Source organism: Dipodomys spectabilis, unplaced genomic scaffold (genome assembly GCF_019054845.1).
Source record: "Dipodomys spectabilis isolate Male_0828 unplaced genomic scaffold, ASM1905484v1 ptg000002l, whole genome shotgun sequence".
Taxonomy (NCBI): Eukaryota; Metazoa; Chordata; class Mammalia; order Rodentia; family Heteromyidae; genus Dipodomys; species Dipodomys spectabilis.
The window spans coordinates 43,660,481-43,681,760 of NW_024870679.1; the positions used below are offsets into that span (position 1 = coordinate 43,660,481).

At 40.5% G+C, this 21,280-nt stretch overlaps 1 protein-coding gene across 2 annotated transcripts in view; it reads right to left on the reverse strand.

Moving 5' to 3' along the window:
• Kiaa0319l (KIAA0319 like) overlaps positions 1-21,205 on the reverse strand; it is a 97,537-nt gene extending 76,332 nt beyond the window's left edge. For both annotated transcript variants that reach the window (XM_042678309.1, XM_042678318.1), the window contains exons 1-2: positions 21,014-21,205; positions 17,679-17,848 (exon numbers count right to left, since the gene is read on the reverse strand). In XM_042678309.1, the coding sequence (XP_042534243.1) occupies positions 17,679-17,820 (142 nt within the window). In that variant the 5' untranslated portion in view covers positions 17,821-17,848; positions 21,014-21,205. The remainder of the gene's footprint in view (positions 1-17,678; positions 17,849-21,013) is intronic.
• Between the last annotated feature and the right edge of the window lie 75 nt (positions 21,206-21,280).

The following is a 21,280-nucleotide window of genomic DNA, read 5'->3' on the forward strand; positions in this document are numbered from 1 at the left end:
AGAAGCATTAGTAGGAATTCAAAGACTATTAATTTTAAAAGTTCACTCAATACTTAAACAAATTTGTTATTTTAGCTAACAAAATTAAGCAAAAGATGTTAGCTTCAGTATGAAATCACTTGAGTTTTAGTCATTTGAGTCAGATCCTTAATGTTAATTAATTTCTTTGGCAGAAAGAAGAAGCAGGAGGGAAAAGTAAAGTTCCCAATTCACTAAAAAATTAGGAGCTTTTGAAATTAAGTTGGGGGGGCAGGTGTGGTCATACAGGCCTGTAATTCTACACTCAGGAGGCTGAGGCACCGGGATCAGGAGTTTGAGGCCATCTTAAACTAAATAGAAAGACACTGTCTCAAAAAAAAGAAAACAGCCAGATACCACTGGCTCATGCCTGTGATCCTAGCTACTCAGAAGGCTGAGATCTGAGGATTACACTTCAAAGCATGTAGGCAGGAAAGTATGAGACTCTTATCTCCAATTAACCAGAAAAAAAAAAAAAAAAGCCAGAAGTAGAGTTCAAGCCCCAGTACCCACCCCCCCCACACACACACAAAGGATGGGGGGAGCATGTTCTTCTTCACTGAATATGAAGTATGGTGAGAGATACACAGAGAAAAACTAAGGAGATGAAAACAGCAGGGAAACAATCTGTTCTACTTAAACCATAAATTGGAAAATCCCTTTAAATATTTCCTCATGAGAAGACCAACCAAATTTCAATTCCCCAAACTATGTATTTTCAGCCACACTACTTCATTTAAAGGTGAGAGAAATTTTCACCATGGCGATTTCTGAACAAAACAACAGTGGCAATGGGCCTCTCAGCTCACCTAGGTAAAGAGCCATCCATCACTGCTGACATTGAGATCCACTCATCTGCCCTTAGTTCTAAGTGATGGCAAGAAGGAAAGGAAAAAAATGCCTCAAAGTAAGTTCTAGTCACCTAGGTGAATGCAGAAACCATTCTATCACAATTCTAATACCTCAGCTTCCTGATATTTATTAATGAATACAAGCTTCACATTAATTAGATATAGTTGCTTTTACATTTCAAAGGACCTATCTGTCAACGGTTAGCCCAGAGCCATTTTTCACAACCAAGCATTAATGGAATCATTGGTAGAGCTGAAAATAGTTCTCCTACCATAAAGTCACCTGCTCAGAAACAATTCAGTCATCAAGAGATAATATTTAAAGGCAGATTGAAGACAAATGATTAAAACATGTACTTAAAAAAAAAAACCTGTAACTAGGGGGTTACATTGCTGCATATGATGTACTCAGAATCCTGCTCTGCTTTTTCTCCCACCACCTTATGACTAAAAGACTCAGGAGAATGCTGTCAGCAAGAAGAGCACGCCTCCAAGCCACAGCGTGAAGGAAGCCCACACCTCTCTATGTAATACCGTCTTTGTACTTCAAAAAGCATAGGTATTAAATGGTAAAAGATAAACTTTGGCCTGTACATAAAAGTAGTTCTAAGAAGACAATTTTCTAAAAAGAAAAGTACCTAGATATGATGTCATGAATCTAGCAAATTCCCTGTACAGCCCACCTGTAGATGTTATTGTTAAGAGCCTGCAGTTGATTGCCATCTCTGACTGCAGTTATTATGGGTTGATAAATTATTTGCATTTACCACAATCACACCAACCTCCTTCTGAAACCCACACAGAGAACCTTGAATCAGAGCACTGTTTTGTTTTGAGGATGTTTTTCCCCACTTTTTTTCTTTCTCTCTCTCTCTTGTTTTTTTAAAAACTGGTTTGTTTTCTTGGTTTTTAAAAAAGGTCATTTAGAAGGCTGCAGCAGAGATGTATAAATAAAATTAGCAGTAAAGCTTGAAAGGAAATAGGAAGAAAAAATACCTAGCCATGAAATGTTATTTCTGCAAATATGGCCAACAGAAGAAAAGTTTATGTCAATTTATCCATTGAAAGTCTCTTTTTGGAGCATTATGTAAGTGTCATAAAAAAATTAAAAAGTAAAAAAATCTGCAGTGGGCTGAACTGGGACATGTGAGGACTCAATACAACTGAGCTTCAAAAACTTAAATATCTCAAACCATTTTTTGCTTATAGCAAATAAAATGCAAAGCTACAGATGCTTTCTCATCTGTGTGTAAATGAAAGTGAAACTGTGTGAGTAGTTAGTATTCTTAGAATTTCTGAGAGCCAGTTTATTTAAATTAACTCAAAGCCAATCTGTATCTGTACAGAAATAATTTTCTCAGGGCTCTTACTCTCTAGACGCTACAGAGCTGTAGATCTTTTCTTCCCTCCATGCCTCCCTCTGAGATAAAGAAGTAGAGAGAACTTTGCAGGTTGAAACCACTTCAGATGAATCTGAGAGGGAGCTTCAAAGGACTCAAAATATCCTGTCTTAACGTCTTGCTATAGAGCAGGGTTCAGCTCTTCCTTGTCCCATTCTTTGTGCTCTCAAGCACTCCATATGGTGAATTTACTGATGGCAGGAACTGAGTTTAATTTAGCTTGGTTCAGTAGTTGACCTGAAATGTATGTGTCTATAGGATGTACATAACTTCTAAATATTTATTATCACTGATGATCTAAAGTAAGAGAAGACATCAAAACTGCAGTTAGCATATTTTAAGTCTCTGAATGTGAGACAACATTTACAAAAAGCCCAGGAACCACAAATATTATAAAAGGGGAATCCAATTTAATGCCCTGAAGCAGCACAGACATTCAGAGTATTTGGTATTTACTTTCCTGTCTGCTTATTTACTGCAGACATGTGGCTTTCAACAGACTTTATTTATTTTTTCTTTTGGCAGGACTGGGGTTTGAACTCAAGCTTTCTAGGTAGGCAGCTTTCCACTTGAGTCATGTTATAGCCTCTGGACTTTATTTTTTCAAAAGTCTATTTTCTATTTATAATCCTATACCCCCATTTTCAAATTGATCATAATTTATATTTCTACTGACAGAAACAAAAATCTGGGCAAAGACCAATCAAGTTATCTAGTATAGACCCACTGAACACCAAGAAAGTGACCTTTTCATATCTCTATGTATGAAATGGCACCACTTCTCTGTTGATTCTTAAGTGACATTAGTTCTAAGCAGGGTAATAATGACACCAAGTGTGTTTGTCTCAGTGTCTGTCTGTCTCTATCTTTTCCACCCTCACCTCCTAGGCCTGCGCACACATGCACACACACACACACACACACACACAAACTCCTGAAAACACTGTGTACACTGAAGCCTTTCACTCTCTACCACTTCCTCCCCACTGACAAACGCAGCCATGCTGCCAAGGCAGCAACCCCCACATGAAATATGAAGGAGTGGAGGCGAAACAGCTCAATCAAAACAGCCTGGGAAAGGAAAGGAAGGGTATGCTTGTCAGAAAAGGTCTCCAGAGACAGGCCAGAAACTTTGGCTTCTTTTGGCCATTCTTGACAGATAATCCTACTCAAGGTCCTGTTCAAGGTCAAGTCCTCCCTTTAATAATATTAAGAGCACTATTAAAAATCCACACTGTTATTTGAAAAGTGCATGGTGAAAAATGTCAGACTGCAGTACATAAGCACACTCTGAGGAGCAGAATGAAGAGCAGTTTTGAAAGCCAAGCAGAAACTGATGAGCACAGAGGTGGAGGGGAGCTTCCAGGCGCTGCAGCACACGCACAGAGTTGTTGCACTCCAGGCAAGGTGCTACAGACTGACCCAGCAGGATACAGATTAATCAGCTTTCTGAAATGGAATATGGCTCTTCAGATTTCCTCCACAAGACTCCTTCATTTAAAACTCATGCACTCTGGCCAGTCAATTTCCATAAATCTGCAGTTGACTAAATTGCTCTCAATATTAACACTAAAATTCTGTGGGGGGTCGGGGGTACACATGCATGTGTGCATGCTATTCCTAAAAGCCCTATCATGTTCTGGGAAAGTTTAAAAAGGAGAAATGGAGTGAGATCCATCTTCAGGGGCAGTCTACAGTGAGAAGAGCTTGAGATATTAGCCAACTTTTGTTTCCTCTGCTTTTATTTGTCCTTGGGGAAAAACAAAAAAGGACACTTAAAAAAAGTATCTGTGAAATGGAGAGACAAAGGGTGAACAAATGAAGCAGTGGTACTCACTAGACAGTATGTTGAAAATGAACTATATAACTTGTAGATGCGACAGGGAGGGAAAAACTGGGAGAGCGCCAGGGAAGGGATGACACTGTCCAAAAAGAACTGTACTCATTATCTAACTTATGTAACTATAACCACTCTGTACATCACCTTTATAAAAACAATACAAAAAGGGGGGGGGGGTGTTAATGTCTGTAATGGTTGTTAGGAAAATAGAGGAAAAGGGAACAGGCCAAACATTCAAGGACATTCATAATTCCTTCTTCTTGTAGGATATTTTACAGTTTCCCTTTGTGATTTTCCAGGGAAATTCAGGGTTTATATAATTTGGTAGTTGCTTGATGCTAGACATTGGAATTGTCTGGCAGAGGGCCTGAATAACAAACGATGCCAAAAGACAGAAGCGCCTGATACAGATAAGACCTTAAGTGCTGACAGGCCAGGTATATGTAATACCCACAAAATCACCAGAGGATACACACTTCCAAATTGGGGGCAAAGGCTACAGCTTCAGTGCTATTTCTACATCTCCAGATAACTACCTTCACTGCTTATTCAGGAGTATGGATTATTAAAGGTGAGAGAGCAAGCTGGATTAAAAGCCAGACACATACCATATTGCAGACAGAGACTAAATTCCATACCTACATGATTCTTAGAAGAAGGTTACTCTAATGTGACCAGTTAGAGACACCAAATTGCTTTGTCTCCTACTTTCTAGAATTATGCAAGGAAAAACTGCGTCTCTGCTGTCATTACTTTACCATGGGACCCAAGGGAGACCTCAGTCTCTTTGGAAGGACTCTTGATACCAATAACATCACTCTCTGGAAGAGAGTTTCTGTTCCCTAGGAATGGCAAAGATACCAACAAAAAAACAAGCTAGATGAGGGCCAAGACCCTATCTATCTATCTGCTCCCCACTGCATTTATAATGCCTATAAACAGTATGCACTGGAGGTAGGGAGGTAGGGAGGGAGGGAGGAAGGAAGAAAGGAGGGAGGAAGGGAGAGAGGAAGAAGGAACTAAATCTGTAAAACTTCTGACACAAAATCCAAAAGTACTATCTCTGACTATACCTAGTCAGAGATACTGACACACACCTACAATCCCAGCATTCAGAAGGCTGAAGCAGGAAGAGCAGGAGTTCTAAGCCAGTATGGGCTACAGAGAGGGCTCAAGGCCAGCCTGAGATATACAGAGATCCTTTCTTCAACAACAACAACCACAAAGAACACTATGCTTACCAAAAGTCAGAGACAACTTGGACTGACACAGGCCTTAACAAGTATGATCACATCATTAGTGCTCAGGGAAGTAAGCCAGGGCAGAGGGCAAGGTGGGTCACAGGGGCAGAATAGAGTTCTCTTCCAGAGCAAAGTTTCCTTAACTGGAAGAGGAAACTAGTGGCCTATCATACTCCTTAGAATATGATACTACTATGGAATTGCACAGTGCAGTTCACTCTGTCATGAGCTTCAATCAATGTCAAGTCTATAAAACCATATGAATGGAAGACTATACAGTCTTTGACAATGTAAAAGGTCAGTGGCCTATATTATACTTTGTAACATGTGGGCTAAAATCACTCACATTTGTTAATATTTGTTGGATTCTATTTCTAAACCTTGGAATAGGCCAGGCCCTAAAGAGTGCATGCCTTGCATAAATATTTAATCTTCAAAAGAATCCTTCCCAGGACAGAGTAGGAGAGACACTTGAACTAATAGGCACAGGAAGGAACTTCCTGAACAGAGTCCCAGGGTCACAACAAGTTGGAGAGAGACTCGACAAATGGGACTACCTTAAAATAAAAAGCTTCTGCACAGCTAAATCTATCGCAACTAAGCTAGAAAGACAACCAACTAATTGGGAAAAAATATTTACCAGCAATATATCAGACAAGGGGTTAACATCCTGTATATACAGGGAACTCAAGAAACTAATCCCTCCCAAACCTAACAAACCAATTACTAAATGGGCAAGGGAACTAAAGAGGGACTTCTCAAATGAAGAAATAAAAATGGCAAAGAAACACATGAGGAAATGTTCATCATCCCTGGTGGTGAAGGAAATGCAAATAAAGACAACCCTGAGATACCACCTTACCCCAGTCAGAATGTCCCACATCCACAAATCAGCCAACGACAAATGCTGGAGGGGATGTGGAGAAAGAGGAACCCTATTACACTGCTGGTGGGAATGTACACTTATACAACCACTTTGGAAAGCAGTCTGGAGGGTCCTTAGAAAGCTAAAGATTGACCTCCCTTACGACCCAGTCATACCACTTCTAGGCATCTACCCTGAACAACAGGAACCAATATACAAGGACACGTGCACCTCCATGTTTATTGCAGCACTGTTCGCAATAGCTAGGATATGGAAACAACCTAGGTGCCCCACCACAGATGAATGGATCCAAAAATTGTGGTATCTATACACAATGGAATATTATGCAGCCATTAGAAATGACAAAATAATGGCATTTGCAGGGAAATGGATGGAGCTAGAAGGAATCATGTTGAGCGAGGTAAGCCAAGAACGAAGAGACAAACGGTACATGGTCTCCCTCATAAGTGGATGCTAAATCCAAAAGGTTAGTGATACGACAAAACTAACAGGACTTAAGAAACAAAGAACTCCCGCTCATCTGGTTGAACCACTACTAAATATCCTCATGCTGCTGATCACAAATATGGTATATAACATGTGAACACTGTTATATATTACAGACTGTGGTAGACAATTTGCTCCAGGGAAGTTAGAATGAACTTGTGACTTTGAAATTATGTAATCATTTAATCACAATCAAAAAAAAAAAAAAAAAAGAACCTCGGGGAAGGGAGGGAGGGAGGGGATGGTAGGGGGAAAACAATGGAGGGGGTAACAATGTTCAAGAGGAAGTGTACTCATAACCTCACTCATGTAACTGTGACCCTCTGTATAGTAGCTTTACAATAAAAAAATAAAATAAAAAAAAAAAAAAAAAAAAAAGAATCCTTCCAACTAGAGAAAGGATTTTATAGATAAAGAGCCTGATAAAAAAAAAGACTAGGCAACTACACCCAGCATTCAGATTCAGGCTGTCTGATTCGAGACCATGCTCTATGCTGTTGGCTGCTGCCTTGCTACTGATAAGTGAAGACTTCTCTCTGAAGATGTACTGTCTGAAATAAAAATATGGCTACAGAATCTAAACCACAGGCTGACTTTTGTTATAGAAGATCAAAGATCAGAAAGATATTTCAAAAGGCAGACCTTAGGAGCTGAGGGTAGCTCAGTGACAGAACTATGCTTACCATACATAGGACCCTATGTATGGGGGCCCAGCACCCATATTCACTTTGACCAAAACTCAATATGCTTACAAAAGAATTGATGTCCAACACCTGGGAGTGAGGGAGGGGATAACTATCCAAAAAAGAAATGTATTCTTTCGTTGACTTATGTAACTATAACACCTTTGTACATCACCTTTATAATAACAAAAAATTTTTTTTAAAGAATTGATGTCTAGGGCTGGGAAGGTGGCTCAGTGGCAGAGTGCTTGCCTTGCATGCATGAGGCCCTGGGTTCGATTTCTCAGCACCACATAAGCAGAAAAAGCTGGAAGTGGCGCTGTGGCTCAAGTAGTAGAGCACTAGTCCTGAGCTGAAGAGCTGAGGGACAGCGCCAGACCCAGAGTTCAGGCCCCACGATGGACAAAAAAAAAAGAATTGATGTCTAAACACTAATTCTTCCCAGTTCTTAACTATGTTCCTGACAACTCTACACAATGCCTTAAATTAGAAACATAACTAAGCGTAATCAAGACTACAATTTTACTCTGCAATTGTTTCTTTGTTTTTATAAATTCCTCTGCTATCTCATTATTCCCTTCTTGAGGAATTCCAAAGGAAGGTCAACTTGAAACTGCTTTTTAAATGAGTTGTATTGACTGTCAAATATGTCATTTTTTATCTTCACTTTGTCATACAAATTAGAAAATAAGCTCATGTTTGCACAGATTTCCATAGGGCAAAAAGAACTCACTATTTTCAAAGAGAGGACTTGAGATGATTTTCTTTTACTAACAAATGTTTAAGTAGGACACAGTGATTTTTTTGGGGGGTGGGGGGTGAGAGGCTAACTGTAGAAGTTGAGTGGTCCATGTCAATTAAGTTATGACAAAACAAGATCACATAGCCTTGCTCCATGCTAGCTGACTTTTAGAATCAAAAGCTTCTGTATAGTTTCTGTACAGCCAGAAAATTCTACCTTTCCCCAGCTGCCATGTACTCAAGTCATTATTCTTCAATCTGAGGAGATAGACTTAGGATTAATAATTTATTACCTTCCTGTACTGCAATGTAGTTAAGAATGTAGGCCAGTTTGGCAGGAGAAAGTTCCTGCTGTAGACTTAATGCTGTAAGATACAATCCATTAGTCATCTACCTTAAATTAGGTGCCCAGCATCTAGATAGAATATGAGCAAAGATAAAATGCCACTGAGAAAGTCTCCCCAAAATGCCTTTCTCCCGAAGACCAATGTATTTTCAAAATATAAAATCTTCTTAAAGAGTAAAGATACCACTTCATCTGAGAGGCCTAACAAGGGCTACAGCCCTCAAGTATACCTAAAGATAGAGGATAAAGAGAGAAAGTCAGAACCCACAGTTGCTTTCTGTTTACCAGGGACACTTACCTGGGCTCATGAATTCAAGTAGGAATGAAAATAAAAGAGAATGGCAACTAGTAAGGAAGAAAGCTCTTGTTGAGCTAAGCCAGCAGCTCTCTCTGCCCTATCTGTAATCAGAGTGATAATTAATTTCTCCATCTAGAGTTTTGGCTAATTAAAATATGCAAAATAACAGGACAGATGAAGATCAAAGTATCTTCTTTGCCGGGTGCTGGTGGCTCATGCCTATAATCCTAGCTACTCAGGAAGCTGAGATCTGAGGATCACAGTTCAAAGCCAGCCTAGCAGGAAAGCCCAGAAAACCAGAAGTGGGGCTGTGGCTCAAGTGGTAGAGTGCTAGCATTGAGCTGAAGAGCTCAGTGACAGCTCCCAGGCCCAGATTTCAAGCCCCACACACAAAGTCATCTTTAAGCTGGGTGCCAGTGGCTCGTGGTTGTCATCCTAGCTACTCAGGAGGCTAAGATCTGAGGATCACAGTTTGAAGCCAGACCAGGAAGGAAAGTCCCTGAGATTCTTATTTCCAATTCCAGAAAAAGCTGGAAGTGGAGCTGTGGCCCAAGTGGTAGAATGGTTGACTTGAAAAAAAAAAAAAACTCAAGGACAGACGAGGCCATGAGTTCAAATCCTAGGATTGGCACACACACACAAAAAAAATCTTTTTTTTTTTTGGGGGGGGGTCCGGTTGTGGGGCCTGAACTCTGGGTCTGGGTGCTGTCCCTCAGCTCTTCAGCTTAAGGCTAGTGCTCTACCACTTGAGCCACAGCGCCACTTCCGGCTTTTTTTTCTTTTTGCTTATGTGGTGCTGGGGAATCGAACCCAGGGCCTCATGCATGCAAGGCAAGCGCTCTACCACTGAGCCACCTTCCCAGCTCCACAAAAAAAAATCTTTATAGTAAGTGACACTGATAAGAGTGAATAGAGAACATGACAGAGCTATGTAATCACAAATGGTCTTTCTTATACTTTCCTATACTGAACTAACCTTACCCTAATTGGGCAAATATAGGCTATCCTGGTATAGGCAGATCAGCTATAGTATAATAATCCTAAAAACTGGCCACTATGTACAATAGGATTCTTTTTGTAACTTCGTCAATCAGAAAATCCTTAGACCATTTGTAGAGTAAATTAAAGAAAAAGTGAGGAAAGGAACATAAGTTATCCACTAAACATTGTTGCCTTATTGGATATGAAATGCCCACATAATGGACTAAGATTGAAAAACAGAGCAGAAAAGAACTATTCTCCCTAACATATACATAGTACTGTTTCCAACATTATCCTTAAATTACTCCAACACAAACTTTATTGTCAGCTACTATGTACTTAACGCTAGGGATGCAATTCTGAGTAAGACAACTTTGTGAGCAGAAAGACATACAGCAGGTAATCATATAGACTTCTGCTTGCAGTTATGATAGAGGAACTCACCATCCCGACATAAACACTATACATCTGGACTGAACACACAAAACAAGGTTTTTAGTGCAATGATAACAGGTAGTACAAAGCTGCAATCGTGAGAGAAATGAAGATAGTAAGTCCCCAAACCACCCAATTCTCTGTTAAGGGATAATTTCCCAAATATTTGGGAACCTAAAGACTAAACAGTGGGGTCTCACTAAGCCCAAGAAACAGGGATCTGCATTTGGCTGAGATTTGAGTGTATTGCATTGCAAGTAAGGACTTATAAAGAAAGGAGCACCCCCCCCCCCAGAAGTCCAGTGGTAGGGTGTTCTGTCAGTCTGTGGGTAAGGACAGAACAAAGCACAGGACAAAACTAGTCTGATGTTTATTAGATGGTAGATGCTACATGGCTATGAAGAAAACTGAATCATTAGTAGTCAAGCAGTGCTAGTAGCAGGTGGATGAGCATGTTAAAGAAATCATATTAGGGCTGGGATGTAGCTCAGTGGCAAAGTGCTTGCCTAGCAAGTGCAACGTCCTGGGTTCGATCCCCAGTACCAAAAAGGAAAAGACAAAAAAAAAAAATACAGTTAAAAGAAATCATATTAGCAGGGTGCCTGTTGCTCACACCTATAATCCTAGCTATGCAGGAGGCTGAGATCTGAGGAGCATGGCTTGAAGCGAACTGGGGCAGGAAAGTCCATGAGCCTCTTATCTCCAATTAACGACCAGAAAACTGGAAGTGACGCTATAGCTCAAAGTGGTAGAGCACTAGCTTTATATGTAAAAGCTCAGAGACAGTGCTCAGGCCCTGAGTTCAAGACCCACAACCAAAAAAAAAAAAAAAAAAAAAGTTTAAAATTGAGGCTTCTGGGCTGGGAAGATGGCTCAGTGGTAGAATGCTTGCCTTGGATGTATGAGACCCTGGGTTGGATTCCTCAGCACCACATAAGCAGAAAAAAACAGAAGTGGTAGAGCTGGGAAGGTGGCTCAGTGGTAGAGCTCTTGCCTTGCATGCCTGAGGCCAGGGGTTCAATTCCTCAGCACCACATAAGCAAAAAGAAAAAAGCTGGAAGTGGTGCTGTGGCTCAAGTGTAGAGTGCTAGCCTTGAGCTAAAGAGCTGAGGGACAGCGCCCAGGCCCAGAGTTCAGGCACTATGACCCACCAAAATAAATAAATAAATACATTAATTAATTAATTAATTGAGGCTTCTTAGCATAGTCTGACCACTACTAAAACTGCCATTCCAGCTTGACTCTTGTTAATCTGTTCCAGTTAAACTGTTCCAGTTCATGAAAATTTATTTGCATTCCTATTGCCTGGTAATAGTTTTTGAATCTTTCAATTCAACATTCAGAACTGTCCAGATGGGAGAGAAGGGATAATAGGAGAAAAACAAAGGAGGGGGTAATAATGCTCGACAAATGTACTCATTACCTTACTGATGTAACTGGAACCTCTCTGTACAGCATCTTTACAAGAAAATAAAATTTTAAAAAAACTCAAAAAAACTGTCTAGATATCAACTTCTTTGGAAAGAATTCCTCAGATCTTCCTTTTACCTCAAGCTAAATGCTTCTTCTCTGATTCCAGTAGCACTCTCCTTGGCTTCCCTCCATCTTTTCACTTACTGTATCCCAGTGCTTATATCTATGTCCCCAGCAAATTGAACCTTCTCTCAGCAGGGGCTGTGTTATACTCATCTTTATTGTTCCAGTGCCCAGTGTGGGACCAGACTTCTAATAAGTTCTCAGAGAATGGCTTATAATTGAATAATTTTTCTCTGTGCCAAAAACATAGAGTAATTTCTTTCCTGGAAGCAGGTCAGAAAATGTTTTCATAGTCAATTGTTTGTTTTAGGCCGGTATTAGCCTCCTTGTTTTAGATTTCCAAGCCCAATTAAGTTTTTTCATCTCCCACAAACCTACACATATAACTCTCAGGATGTATACATTCTTTGAGTATACTAATATATTTGTTAAGATTTTAGTCTCATCTTAGTAGTTGCAAAAGCATTGTACCTCCTTAATGTGCCTTTGTATACACCTGCTCTGATTATGCTGATTTCAGTTTAATTCTGAAAACATAATTTCCTTATTGCTAATTTATTAATTTATTCAGTCAACAAATATTTTTATGGTGCATCTATTATGTGCTTGGAATACTTAGCATAAATAAAAGAGGTAAGATCCCAGCTCTCTTTTTTAAGTTATACAAAAACACTGAGAAAAGATCTGGAAACACAGAAGAATATAGACAGAATAATTCCAGTAGCTCACAACTGTAATCCTAGCTACTCAGGAAGCTGAGCTCTAAAACTGTGGTTTGAAGCCAGCACAGGTAGAAAAGTCTGTGAGACTCTTATCTCCAATTAACCACCAAAAAGTAAGAAGTGGAACTGTGGCTCAAATGGAAAAGTGCTAGCCTTGAGTAAAAAAACTCAGGGACAGGGCCTAGATCCGGAGTTGAAGCCCTAGTACCAGCATATGTGTGTGTGTGTTTGTGTGTGTGTGTGTGTATTTATATCTTACTTCAGATTGTTTTCTATTATATAACCTTGTTTTCACTGCACAGAACTGATACTATAGCAAATATAGAATTGTGTACCTTGCTTTTATCATTTAACATTTCCTTCCCCATGTATTTATTATTCTAAAATATGAATGTTGGGGTGGGATAATATTCTACCAAGTAACTATACAAAAAATTTATCACTGTATTGTAGGACAAGTTACAGCAATACTTTGTCAGCATAGAATAAGTACTTTAATTCACAGTATATAAATGCATCCTTAAACTCGTAAAAGAGAATTAAAGGGAATTAAGTCAAAGGATATGAACTTCATTAGGTCTTGTGATAGCTATGCCAAAGAGTTCTCTATTTTAATTTCCCAAAACCATATGAAGGCAATCACATCACCCTTTAGCAGCAGCACTAGATGTTTTTAATTTTTATAATGTTGAAAACTGAACCTAGAACACTGCATAAATGTTTTGCCACTAAGCTATATCCCAAGCCCTTAGACATTTTTTGCTTTAATTTTTTATCAATATGATAGATTAAAAAGCTGAAAGTTCTCAGTCAGGTACTGGCAGCTCATGCCTGTAATCCTAGCTACTCAGGATGCTTAGATCTAAGGATCAGGTCTTGAAACCAACTTCAGCAAATATTTCTAAGAGACTCTCTAATTAACGAGCAAAAAAGCCAAAAGTAGAAGAGTGGCTCAAGTGGTAGAGAGCCAGCCTTAACTGAAAAAGCCAAGTGAGAGCATGAGGCACTGAATGTAAGCCTAAATACCAGAAAAAAAAAGGTGGCATTGGAGGAGTGGTTCACTTGGTAGAGTACTAGCCTATGAGCAAAAGTCTCAGGTACCAAGATTTAGTCCTGATCTCAGACCTTAAAAAAAAAAAAGAAAGAAAGAAAGAAAAAAGGGCTTTCTCAGGTAAGTGCCAGTGACTCATGTCCATAATCCTAAATTCTCAGAAGGCTGAGACTCAAAGATCAAAGCAGAAAAGTCTGCAAGACCTCATCTCCAATTAACAAGCAAAAAAGTAAAGCTAGAGAGACACTGTTCAAGTAATAGAGTTCCAGCAAATGAAACCCAGCAAGTGTGAGGCTTTAGATACTAAATAAATAAATAAATAAATAAATAAATAAAGCCGCCTCATTTCAACCTGGGGCTCTCTGATTACAAATAAAAATATACCTTTTAAATAGTTCTAATTTCTTATGACACTCTTAATATCCTTTATTCAATTTTTAATTAAAATATTGTACTTTTAAAGAAAAATGTTATAAAAATAAAACTTAAAAATAAAAAAGTTTTGCCAGGCGCTGGTGGCTCACGCCTGTAATCCTATAATCCTAGCTACTCAGGAGGCTGAGATCTGAGGATCGAGGTTCAAAGCCAGCCCGGGCAGGAGAGACTGTGAGACTCCTATCTCCAATAAACTACCAGAAAACCGGAAGTGGCGCTGTAGCTCAAGTGGTAGAGCGCTCGCCTTGAGCTGAAGAGCTTAGGGACAACGCCCAGGCCCAGAGTTCAAGCCCCACGACCGACAAAAAAATAAAATAAAAAAATAAAAAAAATAAAAAATAAAAAAGTTTTGGGCTGGGAAGGTGGCTCAGTGGTAGAGTGCTTGCCTTGCAGGCATGAGGCCCTGGGTTCGATTCCTCAGCACCACATAAGCAAAAAGAAAAAAGCCAGAAGTGGTGCTGTGGTTCAAGTGGTAGAGCGCTAGCCTTGAGCTGAAGAGCTGAGGGACAGCGCCGAGGCCCAGAGTTCAGGCCCCACGACCGGATCCAAAAAATAATAAATAAATAAATAAGTTGTGGGATGCCAGTGGCTACAATCCTAGCTACTCAGGAGATTCTGAGGATCTCAGTTTCAAGCCAGCCTGGGCAGGAAAGTGTGAGACTCTTAACTCCAATTAATCACAGAAAAATCTGGAAGTAGTACTATAGCGCAAGTGGTAGAGTGCTAGCCTTAAGCAAAAGGAGCTTAGGGACAGTACCCAGGCCCAGAGTTCAAGACCCAGAATTGGCAAAAAAAAAAAAAAATTGATGTGAAAGAGCTCCAATAAATTTAAAATATTAGCCAGGCACTGGTAGCTCACGCCTGTAATCCTAGCTACTCAGGAAGCTGAGATCTGAGGATCACAGTTCAAAGCCAGCCCAAGCAGGAAAAGTCAGTGAGACTCTTATCTCAAATTAACCATCAGAAAACAGGAAGTGGCACTGTGGCTCAAGTGGTAGAGTGCTCACCTTGAGCTGAATGGCTCAGGGATTGCTCACAGGCCCAGAGTTTAAGTTCCAGGACTGACAAAAATAAATAAATAAATATATTCAACAAACGTGTCTGTCACATATTGCTGGCATGTTCACATAGTAAAAATGTATATGGCTGTTGATCCTGTATTTCCATGGTAAAAGCTTTTCTAAATGGGACAGGTGCAAGTACTCCTAACAACACACCTTTGCTCTGTGCACTCACACTGCTCACTGGGGTCCTGTTTTTAAGTACCAATTTCAAGGAGTACTAAACACTTGCCCAAGGAGCCCGTAAGGCTATATTTAGCCAAATGTGATTGAAAAACACACAAAGACTCCAAATTGTGTTTTTCCTCCCTTATATTTTGAATTCTTCAAATGCAAACGTATCATAATTCTAGACAAGAAAAATAAAAGTTGTCTTTGGTTCTCCAAAAGATTATCTGTGGTCTGAAAGAACATGAGGCTGGGTTAGGCTCCTATTCTGCCATTTCTTGTTGCGTGACCTTGATCAAGTTATTTTATCTTTCTGCGCTTCAATTTACTCATATATAAAATGAGCACAAAACTACTTGTTTTAGGGTTATCATGAACATCAAATGAGATAAAATCATGATAATATGCAACGTTTTTAGTCTGAAACTTACCCAAAAAGATTTTCCTAATTTCCTGGCATTACATCTATTACTTAATTCAAATAATCTTATATAAAATATTGCCTGGAACTAGTCAACATAGCATCATTTGAGGCAAAAATATTTAGGTCAGCTTTCCATCAACTGAAATTTCCACTGCTGTAATTATGTAATCATCAGCCACCACTGCAAAACAACAAAAACCCCAAAGCTGATGTTACTAAAATTGCTAAACACAGTAATTACTTCATTCTACAGACCATGATGATCAATTACTTTAGGGAAGCACTAGAAATCTTTGTAACTGTCAAAGCAAAACACTGATTAGTTATCCCCAATATCGGCCATGCTTCTCGACAGCAGAAGGTTTGGTCATTGTCCAGAATGGCAGCATACTAAAGTCTTTCTCAAATTGCTGTTTTGTCACATGTCATAGCCTGAAGAGAACCATGTTTATAAAAAAAAATTAAGACAGAAATGGCATTGGCCTTTGAAATTTAGCCTTCTTATCACTGATTGCTGGCAAGAGGCTCTAATAGGGTAAAATCATCTCAAAGATGAAAGCACAGTCTATGAAATCTACCAAATAGCCCCTTTCTAGACAAAAAGCAGTATATTCTCCCTGTAAGTGAAGATTCCTCTAGGAAAGGAAGCAAACTATTATTTTCTAAGTATCTATGTTTAGAGTGCTATACTACATGCTATAATTATATTACTCCTCAAATCAAGCTGAGGTAGATTATATCCTTCCCCAAAGATTAGGTAAACTGGGTACAGTGATGCAAGCCTGTATCCCCAGCACTGAAGAGAAGGAGGAGATACACAAATTAAAGGCAAGCCTGAGCTACATAGTAAGACTCTGTGAGAGAAGGGGGGAGAGGGAGGAGAGAAGGAAGAGGATAGAGAGAGAGAGAGAAAGAAAATTAGGAAATTTGCTAGGTGTAACTCATGAAGTGAAAACACTCAGCTCCAGGATCCAGATCTGTCCAATGCTGAAAGCTTTTTCTTCTCAATACATCTTTTGATTTTTGGGCCTCGTGCTTACAAAGCAGGCACTCCACCACTTGAGCCACACCTCTAAACCCTTTATTTTTCTGCATATGGCAATGTTAATTTTGAAGTACAGACTTGCTTTATGCCTAGGCTGTAATTATCCCACTTGTGTCTCCCCATGTTAATGGGGATGACAGGTACATACCAAAGTGTCCAGACATTGTGCTGTTCCTGTAGTTGGGATAACAGGTGAGTGCTACTACATCTAGCCATTGATTGAAATGGAGTCTTGGAAACTTTTATGCCTGGACTGACTGAAAAACACAGTCTCCTGATCTCTACCTCACAAGTAGCTGGATTACAGGCTTAAGCTTGGCTTCAATACATCCTTTTCAAATCTCAAAATGACTGTGCTATGATCCTTATGAAAAATAATAGAATTTAAATCTTGAGTCAAAACAGAATAAATCCAACAAACCAAAAGGATGACAGGTTTTTTGCTTTTGGCCAGTCCTGGGGCTAGGCTCAGGGCCTAGGCTCTGTCCCTGAGAGTCTTTTGCTCAAGGCTAGCACTCTACCACTAGAGCCACAGCGCCACTCCCAGTCTTTTCTGTGTATGTGGTACTGAGGAATCGAACCCAGGGCCTCATGCATGCAAGGCAAGCACTCTACCACTGAGCCACCTTCCCAGCCCAAGGATGACAGTTTGATAGTTTCTGCCACCCAGTAGTCTTCAAAATGAATGGAGGGACTCACAGATTCCATGTGTTCCCCCCCCACCCCGCCCCCCCTGCCTTTTTTTTTTTTTTTTTTTTGGTGCCATTCCTGGTACTTGAACTCAGGGACTGGGTGTTATCCCTGGGCTTTTTGCTCAAGGCTAGTGTTCTACCACTTGAACTACAGATCCATTTCTGGATTTTTTTGGTAGTTAATTGGAGATTAGAGTCTCATGGACTTTCATGCCCAGCTGGCTTTGAACCTTGATCCTCAGATCTCAGCCTCCTGAGTAGCTAGATTATAGGTATGAGCCACCTGTACCCAGTCAGAGTGCCCTTGTTAAATTTTATATCTATCAAGAAAATAGTACCTGTTGACAACCACAGAGCACTGAAACAGAAGCAAGTATAAAGCAGGTACAGGCTTCTCAACCACTTCACAGATGTCTGCCAACAATATCCTGATAAAATCCAGGAAGCAAGACTTGGCTTGACTCCCAGCTTCTTCTCCATGGCCTTCCAGACAGGCAGAACCAGCACACTAGAAAAATAGAAAGAGAAGAATTATATGCCAAGTAATTAATAATTGATTCCTGGAAATGTGGACTCAGAGAATGTGACAGATTAGGAGAAAGACATATTTCCAGATTGTCTTTCATTGCTCATTCCTGCCAGTAAATTCTAAACCTGATCTTTGACATAGCCTATAATTATCAGTGTGGCAACACAGCAAGGGATTTTAAATGAACCCACTGCAAAAGTGAAGTATTTTATGCTTCATTAGTGTCTAATCTAACAGTAAATTGTCTATGTAACAGAATGGAAAAGCTATCAGCCCTAGGGTTGGAGGAGTAGCTCAGTTGGTAGAGTGAGGCCTAAAATGTCAGGTACAGAGTCTGAGTACAGGTCTCAGGCCAAAATAATAATAATAACAACGACGACTCTCAGCCTGGAAAAAAAAAAAAAAAGCTTTTGACTTTCCAGTCCTAGTTATACAAACAGCTTTATGACTTTGACCAAACACACTGAAAAGAAGTTGGACTTGTTCTAACTAACCTAACCTAAGGGTGTTGTCTGGCCCACTGTTGCTGAAATATTTTCAACCTCATCTTCAAACTCTATCCAACATACACTTCCGTTATCTCCAATACCTAAGCTTCACTTGGAATTCCTACCTTAAATTCATGTACACATTCAGCAAATATGTATGTCAAACACTGTACTAGCTACTCTAGAATCTAGTAACTATATTATTTAGGTCATCTCCAGAAGAAGAAAAAAAAACAGATTTTCCAAAAGTCTCTTTCTTCTTGTACAACTCTGCTATATTGTATATATCATATTACATATATATATAATGTATATATATATCATGTATCCTATATATGATAAACACATATATACATACATAAATATATATATATATTTGGTTGTGGGGCTTGAACTCTGGGCCTGTGCACTGTCCCTGAGCTCTTTAGCTCAGGGCTAGTGCTCTATCACTTGAGCCACAGTACCACTTCCAGTTTTCTGGTGGTTAGATGGAGATGAGTCTTACACTTTCCTGCCCAGGCTGGATTTGAACCACAATCCTCAGATCTCAGCCTCCTAAATAGCTAGGATTACAGGTGTGAGCCACCAGCTCCTGGCTTATATCATAAATTTTGACATTATAAAGATGGAGAGAGTTCTGAAGATCAGTTTTAAAAATCTGTTGGTGGGGAATGGTGAATCTCAGCTGTAGTCCCAGCTATGTGGAGGCTGAGGTAAGTTTGCTTGAGCCCAAGAGTTCAAGGCCAGTCTGAGCAACATGAGAGCCCATCTCGGAACGATAATCATTTGTCCTAAACATGTCACTAACATCTGGAAAATGAGAGCCCTTACCTCTTACCCACTACCAGCCTACAGAAAAATCAGCATCGCATGAAGTGGATTTCAGGACTAATGCCAGGAAATGAGCACACCACTGAAAAACTGAGGCAGGTGACCTAAGAAAAGGCTTTCACTGAGCCACTGGCACCAGGGAGACTTCATTTCTCTCATTTCTTTCCAGCTCTTCCTATTTCTAGTTATTGTTGTTTTTTTTTAAATACATATTATGAAGCAAAAGACAGAAAGGAAGTATGTGAGCCAGAGACATGTTCAAAAGATTATGAATAAATCCTTGCAGGAAAGAAGGAAGGAAGGAAGGAAATCGCAGAAACTTCTCTAAATTCTCAAGATGGAATGTGTGTGTCACATACCCGTGTGCACACTTAGAACTTACCCAACATATTTCTGCCTACCCCAAAAGGATTTAAAACTCAAGGTGACTCAACACCTGTCATCAATATCCTGGCAGGTAGGCGGAAAAAGCAAGAAAGAAATGAATAGGCTTTGAAAACAGGAGTAATAAACACCATTGGAATAGCAAGCTGATTAGAAGTGCAATGTCTCACAAACCGTGCACAAGAGAGTCAAAGCTAATTTCATTTAACTCCCAGCCAGTCATTCTGCTGAAACCTACAATTGCCTAGTGGCACAAATCACTGCTAGGATCCAGTTAAAGGCTTGCTGACCAGAGGCAAGAACACCACCACATCACCAAGATCCAAATAGTCTGTTATTGAATCAAAGGGTAACAACCCAGGGAGAGAACACACACCCCCACAATACTTGACAAATGAAAATCTAGAAAAGCTCCCAATAGTTCTGGCATTTAGGGCGTTACAAGTACACCCGAAATAAAAGCACTTTCTGTTGCAGCAGCTGTTCAGACAGAGCAGGGGGTAATGTTTACTTAATACTTCAGGTTGATGGGGGATGTATCATAGTTCAGTCTGTCAGCTACATACGTGGAACTCCATTTATGTACACAGCGATAAGATATGTTTGAGTAACGACAAAGCACGTCTGAAACAGCCTATTCATCGGGTGTGAGTAATCAAGAAGAAAGCTTTAAAGAGAAAAAAAAAAGTCTTATATTTGGGAAAGTTACAGAACAGACTGCCATGAATAGCTTTTGCTTATATTTGCAGACACTGTTTTCCAAATAGCTGGAAAAATGAACAGATTGTTCTGGGAGGTCGTCTTTCCAACTTGTTCCTAGTTTCCAGTCTGTTAATCACATGAAAGCACCAGGAGAGTCAGCTAATGCTCTTCACTGACAACATCCATTGTCAGTTGGGCACAACCACCATGAGGTAAGAGAAGGCAAAGCATTCCTGAAACCCCCGTCTGGGTTTGCTATTACTTTTCTATCTTCTACGTAGACTTTCTCCACTTCATCTTTGTGGTGCTCATTGCAGCCACAGCAGGACCCTCTGCAGAGCATAATTTTCAAAATCCTGCATGAGGCAGGTTTTGAATCCTAATTTACACATCGCGCCCAAAACCCGCCCCCTTATTCGGCATTAACTTTCTCAGTGGGGAGATCAAATATCAGAGACAGCAACTCAAGACGAGGCTGCAAGAGATGAGGTCGAGGGTATCAAAAGGACAGCAGCAGTCCTTGCAGACTGACAGGCTGGGCCCCAGTATGCCAGGGAGCTGGAAGACCAGACCCGGACTCAAAAGAAGCGGGGCCTGGAACTCTAGCTCCGCACCTGCAAGGCCAGAAGCAGCTGCCTGCCCCGGCCGAGTCCCCACACCCCGGGCATCGCCCGTCCCGCCTGCCCCTCCCCTGAGCTCCTGGTACTCGGCCTGGCAGCCAGCCGTCCCGGCCACCTACCGGGGCTCAGGGCCATATAGCTGGGCCCTGGCTCTCGGCGGCCTCCGCCTCCTCCCGGTCCATGGGCTAGGGGGCCCCGACTTTCTCTACCCTCACGCAGAGGAGGAGGAAGAGGAAGAAGGTAGCGCCGGCTCCAACCGGGACAGCTCCCTCTTGCCTCAGCCTCCCTGGACAGCGACGGCGGCCGGAAACGCCGCCTCCTCCCACCACCCAGGGCTCAACCCGGAAACACATTCTCCCTGCCAATCAAACACTCCCGCCCACCAC